General features: G+C 42.3%; 1 protein-coding gene and 1 long non-coding RNA gene across 2 annotated transcripts; one reads left to right on the forward strand and one right to left on the reverse strand.

The window, feature by feature from the left end:
- Positions 1-4316: 4316 nt before the first annotated feature.
- On the forward strand, positions 4317-11411 carry LOC125536524 (major facilitator superfamily domain-containing protein 12-like). The gene is made up of 13 exons (XM_048699759.1): positions 4317-4645; positions 6572-6773; positions 7537-7606; positions 7774-7970; positions 8059-8134; positions 8220-8294; positions 8378-8457; positions 8591-8717; positions 9555-9614; positions 10017-10067; positions 10174-10332; positions 10639-10771; positions 10865-11411. The coding sequence occupies exons 2-13, from the start codon at positions 6604-6606 to the stop codon at positions 11032-11034; spliced, it is 1368 nt and encodes a 455-aa protein (XP_048555716.1). The 5' UTR covers positions 4317-4645; positions 6572-6603; the 3' UTR covers positions 11035-11411.
- Positions 11412-12200: 789 nt separating this feature from the next.
- LOC125536525 lies at positions 12201-13145 on the reverse strand. The gene is made up of 2 exons (XR_007295072.1): positions 12641-13145; positions 12201-12501 (listed from the first exon to the last, which is right to left on the reverse strand). It is a non-coding gene; the product is annotated as an uncharacterized LOC125536525 (long non-coding RNA).
- Positions 13146-15216: the final 2071 nt, after the last annotated feature.

The raw sequence follows: 15216 nt of genomic DNA on the forward strand, positions 1-15216 counted from the left end.
ATTTTTCTCATAGTTGCGGATGCTTGCGAGGGGTTAATCATAAGTAGGAGGTTCGTTCAAGTAAGAACAGCACTTAAGCACTGGTCCACCCACATATCAAATTATCAAAGTAGCGAACACGAATTGAATCAACATAATGAAAGTGACTAGATGAAATTCTCGTGTACCCTCAAGAACGCTTTGCTTATTATAAGAAACCATTTGGCCTGTCCTTTGCCCCAAAAGTATTGGGCTACCTTGCTGCACTTTTGTTACTACTATCATTACTTGCTTGTTACAAATTATCTTGCTATCAAACTACTCTGTTACTTACAATTTCAGCACTTGCAGACATTACCTTACTGAAAACCACTTGTCATTTCCTTCTGCTCCTCGTTGGGTTCGACACTCTTACTTATCGAAAAGAGCTACAATTGATCCCATATACTTGTGGGAAATCATATTGTTTTCCATAGTAACAAGTGACACCACTAAGGGAATCACAACATACATACTATCAAAATATCGAACACATATCAAGTTCACATGATTACTTGTAACATGATTTCTCTTGTGACCTCACGAACAAAAGTAACTACTCACAAATAATTATCATGCTCAAGATTAGAGGAGTATTAAATAGCATATTGGATCTGAACATATAATCTTCCACCAAATAAAGCATATAGTAATCAACTACAAGATGTAATCAACACTACTAGTTACCCACAAGCACCAACCTATAGTTCCCGTAACAGATTGAACACAAGAGATGAACTAGGGTTTGAGATAAGATGGTGTTGTTGAAGATGTTGATGAATATTGCCCTCCCCAAGATGGGAGAGTTGTTGGTGATGATGATGACGATGATTTCCCCCTCCGGAAGGGAAGTTCCCCCGGCGGAATCGCTCTGCCGGAGGGCAAAAGTGCTCCTGCCCAAGTTCCGGCTCGAGACGGTGGCGCTCCATCCCGAAAGTCCTCCCCTTATTTTTTTTCTAGGTCAAAACGACCTATATACCAGAAGATGGGCACCAGAGGTGGGCCTGGGTGAGCACAACCCACCAGGGTGCGCCTGGGCTCCCTGGCATGCCTAGGTGGGTTGTGCCCACCTGGTGGGCCCCCTCTGATAGTTATTTTCTCCAATATTCTTCATATATTTGATAAAAAATCTCCGTGAAGTTTCAGCTTGTTCGGAGTTGTGCAGAACAGGTGGTTTGACGTAGCTTTTTCAGGTCCAGATTTCCAGCTGCCGGAATTCTCCCTCTTTGTGTATACCTTGGATATTATGAGATAAAAGACATTAGAATTACTCAAAAAAGCATTATTATGGATAAAAACATCATAAATAACAGTAAGAAAATATGATGCAAAATGGACATGTCAAAGCCCTATAAACCGAAAAGGAGGAAGTATTATGCTATCTACTCCAAACAGAAGTTGCAAAGTTTATCCAATGTAACTACTTAAATTCGAAGATGGGGGTTTCATGCAAACAACACAATTAACATAAAAGAAGACTAAAAGATGTGTGTGCTCATTCAATGTATAAGAAAATTAAGAGATGAGCGTGAATAACAAGATACAACCAGTGATGGTCCTTGCCCATAAAACCTCAGGCACCTTTCAAGTAAGACATAACCTGAAAAATTAAAAGCCATAAGATCAGTGATAAGAAGAAGCACGGGAAGATGAAAAATTGGGAGCGGACAACTATTCCAGAGTGCAAGTTGGTGGCAGAGATAACGACTTTGAGCAGGCGGGGGCATCAAGTGATGATCACACTATATACAAACTATGAATTGGTGGTCATAGGTGATGTACATGCGTCCCTAGCCTTGATGGATCCCCCTTCTTGTGGTCAGTTTAAAGAGATGAATGAACCTGAAGCTGAAACGATGGACCCGTTAGCAGTTTCAGCAGGGGGATTTAATTGTTGTGGAGAACTATTTCAGATCAAGGTTGGAGAGAGGCAAAGGGAAAAGATTTGTAACAAATTAATAGCAGTCGTTGCTATTTACTTGGATTCCTACGTGCACTTGTGTTTGTTAAAAGCCATAATTAGTAAGTGGGGCAGATGAGAAACTCGTGTAGCACGCACCAAGGTAGCGATGGAGACAAAAAGCGCCGCGATGGGATCCTTTCTGGCTCGATCAGTCAGTCAGTTACGACTGGAGCAGAAGGCACGGGAGGGTTGATTTCAATCGGTTTTGTACGCTTAATGTGACATTTTTTGTAAGAAGGAAATGCTGAATACTGAATAAATCCTGAAGAAGATATTATAGAACATGTCGCTGCCCTTGCTGCAAACCCATCACGGGCGCACAGGGGCAATATTTTCTACTAACATGCAGGAGCTCAGCTTGCCAAAAGATGGCTACCACTATGGTAGGTGCGGTGGCTCAACATCCCCTAGATAGTAGATACACGACCTCCGTCTGTTTGACCAAAGAAAAAAAAATCGATAGTCATCAATGAATCAATGAACCAATCAATGATCGAGGTTGACGATGTACCAGCACTGGTGGTGCCCCTGGACGCAGTTTTGGTCGAGGGCGATGTCCTTGATGGAGACATGTTGCAGGGCGAGGCCGTGGTGGAGGACGCCGTTGACTGAGCCCCCTGACGATTAGGCAGAGGTGATCTGGACTGCCGTTGTGCCGGAGGCAGCGAACGCGCAGGGCGGGCATATTGTGTCGGGGGAGCGCCTCACAGGGAGATGGATCCGGCACTGGCTTGACGACGCACGCATCCCACCGGCAAGGGGGAATCCTGGTAAGCGGCAGAGGTGATCTAGACCAGCGGTTGCGCCGGAGGCAGTGAGCAATGCAGGACGGATGAATTGTGCCGGAGGAGTGCCTCATGTGGAGATGGATGCCCACACTCATGGGCTACCGTAGAAAGGGGAAGGAAGAAGAGTTTAGGAAGGGAATTTATTTATCCCAGAGATAAGAGGAAGGGATAGGGGCGGAGAAGATGGGGAGGCGAGAGTAGAAGAGATGGGTGGTTTGTGTCCCACGGTGTGAAAACTAATTACTTGTAAACAATCATTTCAGAAAACAAATGATGATGAAAATATTTGTTCAGGTATGAGGAGATGGTCCTAAGTGGGACTGCATTAGGCGTGACGTGGCTAGATGTAAATGGATGCTGATGTGTCTATGCTATATGTTAACATAAATCAAATAGTGGGGGTGAACTTTTTAAGTATGTAGGATTCTTTGAGATATACCTTGCAAAAATAATAATTCTTTGAGATATAAATGTGAGCTATCTAAATCTTTGTACAATTCGTATCTTGCTTCTTTTCTGACATTTCTACATGTTCTTATGTTGGGGCCCGTTAACCTTGAAGTATTATCTTATGATATTTCCCATTCATCATATTTATCTATGATACGCGCAAGGCAATCATGCTGCAGAAGAACCTGGCCTTGGAAACTGTTGATTAGAGCTCCTCCTCCTAATGTCAGCGGAGCTCCAAAAGTCAGCGTAGAGGGGCTGAGCAATTGATTACAGTAGTAGTAGTACAAAACAATTGCAGGGTCTCTCTCATGCGCAATCTTAGGCCTCCTTTGGTTTATAGAAATTTTATAAAAATTCTATAGGATAGTATTTGTAAAGGAAAAATTCTTTTGAAGCCCCTTGATTTGTAGGAATGGATTCCTATTTCTATGTAGGATAGGAATCAATCCTTCACATTTTGAAGGGAAAAAACATTAGCCTAAATTCAATGGAAAATTCCCATCCTATGCATCAAATGACATTTTTTTCTCTAAAGAAATTGAGATGCATGTCATCTCAATTCATATAATTTGCCTATTCCTATAAAATTCCTATGCTATGAACCAAAGGAGGCCTTAGACATCCGTAGAACGCAAATATAGGCCTAGTGTACCCGATGATTCCTCCTAAAGCCTAAACTACACGCTCACCGGCTGTTCTTTATAAGCACAGCTCGCCGGCTGAGCTGTCTGCAACGCCACTCCAGCCAAGCAGGTGCTCCGTCTTCTTTGACAATCTCACCGGATTGCATTGCAAATCGAACAAGTACTTCTTCCCGAAGGAACATGGACAACGACAACGCTTTGGTAATCGGCCACTGACCAACAAACAAGACCCGTTCACACGGTCCGCCCAGGCCGCACGGTACCACACCAGGGAGGCAAATATGGCATGAATCTCGCCGTACCGGGACACTCCTCTCCCTCCTCGGCCCGCGGACGAGCGGACGCGCGGCGCGCACCAGTTCCGGAAAGAATATCCTAACCGCCTCGGCGGGCCCACCGGCCCGTGCCTCTCCGTTTTTCTCGGATAGCGGCGGCCCAGCCCCAACCAATAGTCGTCTCTCCCCCGCCCCCCTGCTTTCTTTTCCCGTCGGCTCGGCTCTCTTCTCGTCGGCCCCGTCTCGTCCCGTCCCAGTAGTGGCCTGTCCTCCTCCGGCAGCACCGAGTCCGCCCGTCTCTGTCGCGTCCCCCCGCATCTCCGCCTGCCGTCCACGCGACGTCGCCCGTACCCAATACCCGTCCGTCGCTTCCTCATTTTCCCCAAATATAGTCATTGAAAATAGTCTGCCCCGGCGGCCCCGACGCTCTTCGGGACGCGTGCTTGCGCAGGTCCGGCCGGACGCGCGGGCGGACGGGCGGCGATCGCCACGCTGCGGCTGCTGGTGAGAGCTTCTCTGCTGGCCCCTGTTTGATCGGCTCCGGGGGTTTTCTTGCCTGGTTTGGGTCTGTGTGGGTGGGTTGCTTGCTGCCCGTCGGGGCTTCTCGTTGACCGCCGTGGGATGGGATTTCCGGATTTGGGGGCGTCTCGAGCAAACACGGCGGATTGGCCATTTCAGAGCCAGCTGGATAACTACAATATCTTGCCTAAGGCGGCTTTGTGCAGTTTTGTTGATTTCGTTAGTCTGTACTGTATATATCAAGTTCAGAAATCTGGTGTTTTCGTGGGTTCAGTTCATTTACTGCTCGGTGTCACCGCTCACAGTCGCGGTGCACATGTTGGAATTTGCTCCCTTTGTGCATATGCATTGGGATCAGGTAGGAGGGAAAGGTAGAGAGGAAATGGGGGAGTAGTAGAAAGAAAGCAGAAAATGAACCTCACTTTGTCGAGTGGGAGAGCCCATTTTGTATCATTGCATTACCTGGAAATTTCACTGATTTCTTCTAACTTGAGACCAATCAAATGTTACTATCTTCTGGAGTCCAGAAAATATGAATGCCTTCCCATTTGACACTTGTAATACGGTCAATACCTTGCATTTATTGCTCAATAACATTACAGTAATAGTTAGTCCATACTCGTTTGATATAGCTTGAGACCTTGCAATAAGTACCACAGACAGACCTTATGTTTATGCTTTTTGGCATCATGTAAAGAATGCTGACATTATCACCACTTGCCATAAAACTTTAAAAAAGCTTGCAGTACAATTCCTTTTGTTGAAAGCAGGGAGTGATACCACGTTATTTACACAGTGAGTTAAATGTGTGTTCCTTTGTAATGCACATGTTGGAATTCGCTCCTTTTGTGCATATGCATTAGGATCAGGTAGGAGGGAAAGGCAGAGAGGAAAGTGGGGAGTAGAAAGAAAGCAGAAAATGAACATGGGAGGGACCTTCTTTTTGTATCATTGCATTACCTGGAAATTTCACTGATCTCTTCTAACTTGAGACCAATCAAATGTTACTATCTTCTGGAGTCCAGAAAATATGAATGCCTTCCCAGTTGACACTTGTAATACGGTCAATACCTTGCATTTATTGCTGAAACTTGTAATACGGTCGATACCTTGCATTTACTGCTGAATAACATCACAGTAAAAGAAATTAGTCCATACTCGTTTGATATAGCTTTAGACCTTGCACTAAGTACCACAGACAGACCTTATGTTTATGCTTTTTGGCATCATGTAAAGAATGCTGACATTATCACCACTTGCCATAATACTTTAAAAAAACTTGCAGTACAATTCCTTTTGTTGAAAGCAGGGAGTGATACCACGTTATTTACACAGTGAGTTAAATGTGTGTTCCTTTGTAATGCACATGTTGGAATTCGCTCCTTTTGTGCATATGCATTAGGATCAGGTAGGAGGGAAAGGCAGAGAGGAAAGTGGGGAGTAGAAAGAAAGCAGAAAATGAACATGGGAGGGACCTTCTTTTTGTATCATTGCATTACCTGGAAATTTCACTGATCTCTTCTAACTTGAGACCAATCAAATGTTACTATCTTCTGGAGTCCAGAAAATATGAATGCCTTCCCAGTTGACACTTGTAATACGGTCAATACCTTGCATTTATTGCTGAAACTTGTAATACGGTCGATACCTTGCATTTACTGCTGAATAACATCACAGTAAAAGAAATTAGTCCATACTCGTTTGATATAGCTTTAGACCTTGCACTAAGTACCACAGACAGACCTTGTGTTTATGTTTTTTTGCATCATGTAAAGAATGCTGACATTATCACCACTTGCCATAATACTTTAAAAAAACTTGCAGTACCATTCTTTTTCTTGAAAGTAGGGACTCATACCATGTTATTTACACAGTGGATTAAATGTAAATGTGTGTTCCTTTGTAATGTAGGTGATACTTCATAGTTTTGCCAACGTCAAGTAATGGTTAAAATGATTGGTACTGAGCCATCAAGTGAATTAGAATGGGATGAGCCATTAGGAAGGGTGCCAATCTTTTCCTATGGCTCTGGGCATATGCTAAATGATATCACATCATCTTGTTGGTTTACATATTTGTTGGTATTCTTGACGGACGTCGGCCTTAGTCCAAGGTATGTAGTAGGATTATAATTTTTTTCTTCTCCATTTGTACTCTAAATCATTATATTATGTTCTTTCAGATGTTGCGAAATCATATTGAATGAAGGCATTCCTGCAGTCCTTAAAGTTTTTGTTATAAATCTTTACGCAAATAAATGCATCAGATATAAGTTCATATTAAACTTCATTATGTTTTAGGTGTGATAATATATATTGCATTTTCTATTATCCCTTGATCTTTATGTATAAATACATCCTAGAAACCAGGTGTAGTTACACCCACATCTCATATACTACCATGTGTTAGTATATATACTACTTTATCATTTTTAGTATGTTCATATACTATATCTAAGGTATTCCAGAGTGAGCTACATGAAAAACTGGAAGTGAGTCCATAGTTTTTACTATATTTGTGGAATACATACAAATTGTATGTAAAAAGGAGCATGCTAAAAATATGGAACATCCTACCCAAAAAGTAGTATATATATAGACTATCCAAGTATTCTTATATAGTATTACATACTGCGTGCATACGCTCCGGTATGATAGATATTACCTAGAATGAATGAAATGCACGTGGGTTTAACTACACCCGGTTGTAGGAAACATTTGTCATATATGAAGCATCTGTGATGCTATTTGAAAATGGACCATTTAGACACTTCATGCTTCGAGAAATATTCTGCCTGAGATGTTGAAAAAGCTTGAAATGATTACTTGTTGCTTCAGAATTCTTTTAGGCAATTCACCTTTTATTCAACTCTGCAGTGATGCTGCTATTGTCATGCTTTCCGGTCAGTTGGCGGATGGCTTCACAACAATCTTTGTTGGTGAGCTGGTATGTGGCAAAATGAACAGGATTTATATTACTGCACTGTTATAAGTTTCTGATATCATATAATATATGTTTGATTGCTTCTCTTTCGGCATTCACTTCTAGGGTTTCTCTGTATTTACCGTGTATTGCTCCGAAGTAGATACATAAATGAATCATTTTTGTTTCAGATTGATCGTTTTGGACATTTCAAACTGTGGCATGCAGGAGGATCTATTCTAGTAGCAATTTCCTTCTCATCTGTTTTTGGTAGCTGTTTGCCTTGCAAACTCACGGGGACTAATTCGTCAACTCTGGAGACTGTTGGATACAGCATATTTGCCTCTATTTTTAATGTTGGTTGGGCAGTTACCCAAGTCGCTCACATGTAATGCTCCTTCCTTTCATTACTTACATTCATGCTTTTCTTGTGATTTCAGCATATCATTTGTGTATATCTTTTATATATTTCCAAGGTCAATGGTGAACTGCATGACGTCAAACCCAACAAGTCGGGTTGCACTAGTGAGCTGCCGCAATGCCTTCACGATGGTACACCTTACTCTGCCTTGATTTTACTGTGTCTAGGTATCTGAATAACTGTCCCTGACATGTTCATTTTTCACGCTTATTCCAGGTCGCAAATCTTAGCTTGTATGGCATTGCTTTGTTGATATTTACTCTAATGCGGTCAGTGAGTGTATTAGTTCAGGTACTTTCTTGTGTTAAGTAATATATACTATCATTTATCTGAGTTCTTGTTTTATCTTAAATTTCTCAAATCCTTTTGCTCAGTATCGTTGGATTGCTTATACGGCCATTTCCATCGGATGTTGTTTTGTTGTCGCGTTCTTGATTGGAACAAAAGAGCCAGGGTAAGATGGAAACCTTGTTTGGACATCTGGATTACAAAGTTTTAATGCCATGTTCTTTTGAAAATGTTCTTAACTTTCAGTATGTTTTCCTTCTATTTTATTTTCAGTTTGTTTCTAACTTTGAATTCTGTAGGTTAAATCAACCTTCTCAGGATAAGAGCCTCTCCAGAATTTCATGGGCCCACTGGTTCAAGAAAGTATTGTACTACCAAGTTGCTCTAGTCTACATGTGCACTAGATTGGTAACCAATGTTTCGCAGGTATCTAGTAATCTTAAGCTACGTGATTATGAGACCAAACAACTTTGTTCATTCCATTTAGTTTACTGCCTTGTACTTTACTTGATCTTTTTCAAGCCTTAGATTATTATTTGATGAATGCCATGTATGGTAAAGGACATCTCTTGTGGATTATGGTATATTACTCGGAGTAGACCGCGCTGTCAATGGTGTACCATGGCATGGGGAAACATGGCTAAATTTCTTGGAAAAACTACAATTTTTTCACACATTAATTATTAAACAGCATTTTCTTTAGATGTTTTTGTATGAAATATTTATCAGTTCAGTCGTACATGCGGTGTTACGCATCACATGTATCCCTTGATTGGTTTTCACTATCTTTTTCTGTGCTGTAACTATCTTATGATTATGTTTGTTTCAATTTATGGAAGATAACATTAAAATATACCGACATACTAAAGATAGAAAATGCTCAATATATATATTACTAGTATATTAGTGTACCTTCGTATGTTATAGGAACTGAGCCTAGCTCAGCGGGGTGAGGGAATGGATGTAAAATTGCACCACCCAAATTCTAGTTTTCTTCTGCTCGAATTTGGGGTCTTTTCTTCATAAAAAAAAAGATATTTAGTTCCTTGTAGGTATTCTTATATAATTTAATATATGTATTACACAGTCAAGGACAGATTGGATATCAAATATTGCAAATCATTTATAATTTCATTGCAGTACTCTTATTATATTGCAGTACTCTTATTTTCTCTATAATTTCATTGTACCCCCTTAATTCTTCGAAGTTTGAACTTCAACCGGATAGCAGATCGTTTATAATGTTTATATATATTTGATCAGGCATTTCTTGCTTTCTACGTGATAAATGATTTGGGAATGCACCAATCTTCCAAAGCGCTGGTAAGATTTTCTTTCCCCTTTTGCTCTTGGAATGTCTCTCTTATGATTTTTTCATCCTGATGTTGAGTATGTCCATGGGCAAGTTGAACTCATGTGATACATGTGCAATATAAATGCCTGAATTAGAAGAAGAAGAAAAATCAATAGAACTTATGATGCAGGTGCGACAATTTTGTAAGCTTGCTTTGCATGAGTTACACTATACATGTAGTCCAATCAGGCACTCAAATGCTCGCTCTCAGTATAATCTGAATGCTGAAAGTGATACTACTTGTTGATATTTTCCTTTTTCAATTGAGGTCCACAATCCAGTTCATACTGTTGATTAATTTAGATAGTTTCTTGATACATTTCATAAAATTAAATTTCCATGAATTAGTGTTTGCTCATTTTGTTTTTCAGGTACCTGCTATTATCTATGTATGCAGCTTGGTAGTATCTGTCATGTTACAGGTCCGACTATCTTCTTAGAGTTTAATTAATTTATTTTCTTCCTCAACTCAATGGGGAGCATATTTCTTTGGAGGAACCAACTCAATGGAATTCTATATTTTTATAGGAGACTAGATGGTCGGGTTGGCGTCTAAAAAACTACTTCTCAGCTGGAGCAATGATTTGGATATTGTCCGGCATTGGAATTGTTCTCTTACCAAGCAGTATGCACAACTTCATGTATGCCCTTTCAATCACGATAGGAGCGGCCAATGCACTTATGACAGTATGTTTCTAACCTTGATTCAGTTTAAAGAGTCAATTTAGTATAATATACATGTACAAATTCATGGTGAAAAATTCCTATGTATTTGGCTTAGAAGTATATGTTATATGTAGTTGTTAGCCATGTGGGCTTGTACAACTCTGACATATATATCCATTTGGTCTATGCCTTGCTGTGAGCATTTCATAGCCTCTTAAAGATTTGCAATTGAACATGTCTACATTTGTGTATGTGATGCATAATCATGTTATAGGCTGGGAGCTCACTTTTCGTCACTCTGATCTCTTCGGTTTCCTTTGATTACAGGTCACAAGTATCAGCATGGAAGGTGTTTTAGTAGGAGAAGATCTAAATGGTTGTGCTTTTGTATACGGCTCTTTAAGTTTTATTGACAAAGTGTCATGTGGCATAGCGTTGTATATCCTCGAGTCCTACCAAGGTAATGCTACTTATTGGTATCTTGGCACACTAATGATTACTCACAACAAATGGATTTGTATACACAATGAGATTTTCATTTTTTGCGTGGCAGGAAGCACCAAGATCAGTGAGAACCAAGAATTGGCATACGGCTATTCCGTTACGAGACTCGGTCTGGGGCTAGTTCCAGCCGTCTTCTCGCTTCTTTCAGCCATAGTAGCTCATACCATGGACCTCCCTGAAGCTCGACGGAGACCTCTAGTGGAGCCTCTTCTTGCCTAACTCTTGCTGGTAGCACTTGCACTGTAGAAATTTGATGGCCAGCCCTGCATATAAACTCCGGAGGTGCTAACAAACTTTATATGGCACATGGGGGAACGAATTCAGACACGACCAATCCGCTAATATACTGTATAGTCTGGGAGAAGTTTAGGTGACCAACAGAGAAGGTTACTCAGCAAGGCGTTGAGTATAAACCGAAAGTGGCACATAAGTCATAACCTGCTAATGGTCATACTTATCTGTGTGAATTGATCCCCAGTACCTTGTAACTGTAAATAGCTAGATATATCCCAGTCACATTGTTTAGAACAATGCAAAGCCTGTACGTGTATTCATTTGAAAAGTTTAATCCATCTAAACACCCCTGTGGCAATGTACTTCTTGGCGTACTTGGGTTGGGGTTTGTTTTGGATGACTGCGATTTCATCCTGAATTTGATCAGTATTTAAGTGAAATAGTATACGGTATCGGTCTTGGTGACTGAAGCCTGCTATAATGTGCTATTGCTGGTACGCGCCGGGGACAGACGCAGCTAGAACGCGTACTGAAAACTTGAGCATTTGTTTGTGCGGTGTGCCTGACAAGTTTGGACTCTTAAGAAGAAAAAAAGGCAAAATGATAGTGGTGGCTGTTCCATCTCTTGTTTGATTTGAAAGGCTAACTAAATAGTGGAGCTGTGAATTCCCAAGGGGTTATGCATTTGCGGATATGCTTCAAATGGAGATCTGAGAGTTACGCCGCTCGTTGAGCCACCTTGATCAGTGGTAAACATGGTGATGCAAGCGCATCGTGCGCTACAAATTTGAAATGAAGATATCACGAAGATGAGCTTAACAGGAATTCGGGATGAATGAACCCGGAATACTGGTGACCCGGGGTGGGAGGCAGGTGGTGCCGTAGCCAGGAAATCCCTACGCCCCGGGCCAGCCTTGTTGCTACAGTACATGATGAGTTTTCTCTTCACGCCCCAGCCATGGCCCGGGCAGCCCGGGGCCTGGCTACGCCGCTGCTTGATATGCATGTCTGAGTATGTCAAATGTTGGAAACTGGACTCGGTATCTTGAGTTAATTTTAGCATTCTTGAGCGATAGCGCTTTCACCATGTCGCTGAAAAGCGGCAGTGATAATGTGGCTCCGATGCAGAGAACACGAAACAGGGGTGGACCTAACCAACCATCGAATTTTTGATCGAGAAATCTTACAGCATAGTTCAGCCGAGGTTCATAGAGTGGGAAAGGCAAAGCAGAACCAAGGAAGCAATATTCGCCACAAAACAAAGCTGCAGCCAACAATTTGTTAGAAGTCAGAACCTATTTTAAAGCTAACCCAGCCGGTTACACCCAGCAGAGAACAGAGTGCAGGCCAACAACCTCGTTGCAATCAGAAAAATAAGGCGATCTTACGCCAGCAGCCGAAATTGGCGGTCTTGCTCAGCTGGGAGCTGCACGCACGGCCGCCTTCATTCTCCTGCAGGGGAAAACGATAGCAGCATTAAACTGGCACCTTCCCTCGAGCAAGCAATGTTTTTCATCAGAGATGTTACAACAAAGCGCCACAAGAGCGAAGTAGACAAATACACAACAGGCATCTACTGAAAAACACTAACCGAGAGAGGAAACGCGGAGTGGAGCTCGAGTTGATGGCGATGCTTCACGGACGAATTGTTCTGGGATTCGTTCCATGGATCGATGCATGGCTGGCCAGCCTCTGCGTGTGGCCGTCTGCCGCCCAGCTCCAACATCCGCCAGCCCGCTGCGTGCGTCTCATGCCATGACGGAACGGCCGCGTCTCCAGCTGACCCGACCTGCAAGAGGAAACGCGGAGGGAAACGGGAGGAGAGGAAGAGGAGGCGGTGCTCAGCTGCAGTTGCATTATCACCTGTGCTCCCCTCTCCTCTGAAGCTGGTACTTTGACAGGGCTAGTGAGCCCTATGTTCAGGCGAGGTGACACCAACTCCGAACAGACGCCTGGTTAAGCCGACCCATCTGATCGGCGTCGGTGCCATCTCTCCTGAGCACAGGGCCCTAACCCACACGAACAGCAACAACAACTCAAGCGCTCATCAGCTGCTCAAAGGTATTTCTGTCTGTCTGTCTGTTTTTCTGTCTCTGTGTGTGTCTCGCTGCACGATGCATAGACAAACACAAATGGCCTCCATATATAAGGCCGAGGAACAGGGAGTGGTGCCTCCCAGAAAGAAAATTTTAGCTAGCTGGTGCTGGTGACGCCCGGCCATGTGACGAGGCAAATGCTGCCGAGTCCGACGAGCCTTGACCAAAGAAAACTCGTGCATCCACACTGGACAGCGGCAGGTCAACGGCGTCGTGGAGGCAGAGTACGATGTACACACAAAGAGGACAGACGACCACTTGCTGGCGCCCTCAACAACTTGGTGCACTAGCGCTTCCGTTGCCCGATTTTGTGAGCTGCGATCTCACTCCCTCCCAAATTTCATCGCCTTGTAGCCAAGGCCTTCTGGCTCTGACAAAGTAGATCCATGTGCGTCCATCAGACGAAAATTCTTTCCTTTTTTACGTCAATACACATCCGACGTTCGTTCCCTCCGGGGGTAAAACCGAGCGAACGATCGTTCCCCTGTCAGTTAGTTAATAAGAGCGGACAAATGTTTTTGTTTGCTAAAAAAACCCACTTCCAGCGAACGCTCCAGAATGGCCATGAAAATAGATGCATGCTGTTGCAAAAGAATTTGTCATTTCTAAAGTAAAGATTGCCGTGTTGTATAAAAGATTGTCAGAAAAGTATCATGCTGCAATAGAGTATTTGCCATGTGTTTTTAAGGATTTGCCATGATTACAACATGGATAATTGCCAGCCTTAAAAAAGAAAATAATAAAAATTGTCATGCTGACTGAAGAGAATTGCCATATTGCATCAAGAAAAAAAAGGTGAAAATTGTCAAGCTCTAAAAATAGAAATTTCCATCCCAAACACGCATTGCTTCCATCCTGAGAGCTCGTACTTCGCACAGGGGTGCTCGGGACCAAACACTTTAGAATTTATGTGCGGGATCCGACGTGTCCGAGGGAGTATTTTTAACATTCCCATCTTTCCCCCTCATCTCATAATCTTCGTTCTCCCCGAGGAAAACCTGATACTACTCCATATGATGGTCCAAAGTTTGTGTTCTTTACTGCTAATAAACCAGCCGGCCTGCAGCTCATGTTTAGCTAGCTAACCCCGGTATTAACTGTAGGTACCGAAAATATCGATGCAAATCGGGACAATTGCTTTCCTGTATGCATGTAACATATAGCGTGTGGATTGTTTAAAGACACAAAAGTATGATGTGGCTGGTGGGGGTTCCGTATCTTACATGCATGTATGTGATCTCCAGGCAGTATTACATATGTGGTTCTATTTGATTAATTATTGAGCCCTGCCCCATGCTAAATCAATGGCGTTTCCCTGACCAATTCAACATTGTAGGGTGGTAAAATAAAACTAATCAAGGAGGCACATCTAGCTACAATTCCTTATCGCAAGCGATTGGGATAGATCGCTACATGCATGCACATATCATTGGTGATGATAAAAATCAGCATGTTAATAGGAACGTGTGATGTCATAAGTAAATGTCAGCATGCAACTGTGAATGGTCGAGAGAAAAAAAAACTTTGAATTGTCTACTTTATTTGGTTCATACTATTATCCCCATGATCGGAACCCCACATGATGACATGTATTGGTACAAAAAAGAGTTTTTAGAAGGCTAAAGCTCATCTCGAAAAGAAAATAAGGCTAAAAGTTGGGCACACAAGAAAATGTCATTCCTTGCATCATGTGCATATGCATGCACTCAATGATTGTACGGATTTCCCCCTGTAAATTAAGTAGGCAACTCTCTTCTTCTTAGTTAGTTAACAGAAGAGGCAAAACTTTTGCCTCCGTTTCAAAAAAAAGAAAAAGATTGTGAGGAGGACCTTTCGTCCAATGTTGCTATCAAGGGAGCAAAATGCTATCATCCTGGTCATTTTTCGTGCAGTGAGAAAATGCGCAGTAAAAGAATTTGTTTCCATGATAGAAGCAGATAGATGATCAGCTGTCTCCTTTCTCTAGTTCTTGCATACTTCCCCATGCGTGTTGCATAACTTTTGGAACCACGGGCAGCTTGGAGCTGTTCGTCAAGAATTCCACAAGTTTTCAGCTCGTTTGACTAAGACC

Source organism: Triticum urartu, chromosome 2 (genome assembly GCF_003073215.2).
Source record: "Triticum urartu cultivar G1812 chromosome 2, Tu2.1, whole genome shotgun sequence".
Classification (NCBI taxonomy): domain Eukaryota; kingdom Viridiplantae; phylum Streptophyta; class Magnoliopsida; order Poales; family Poaceae; genus Triticum; species Triticum urartu.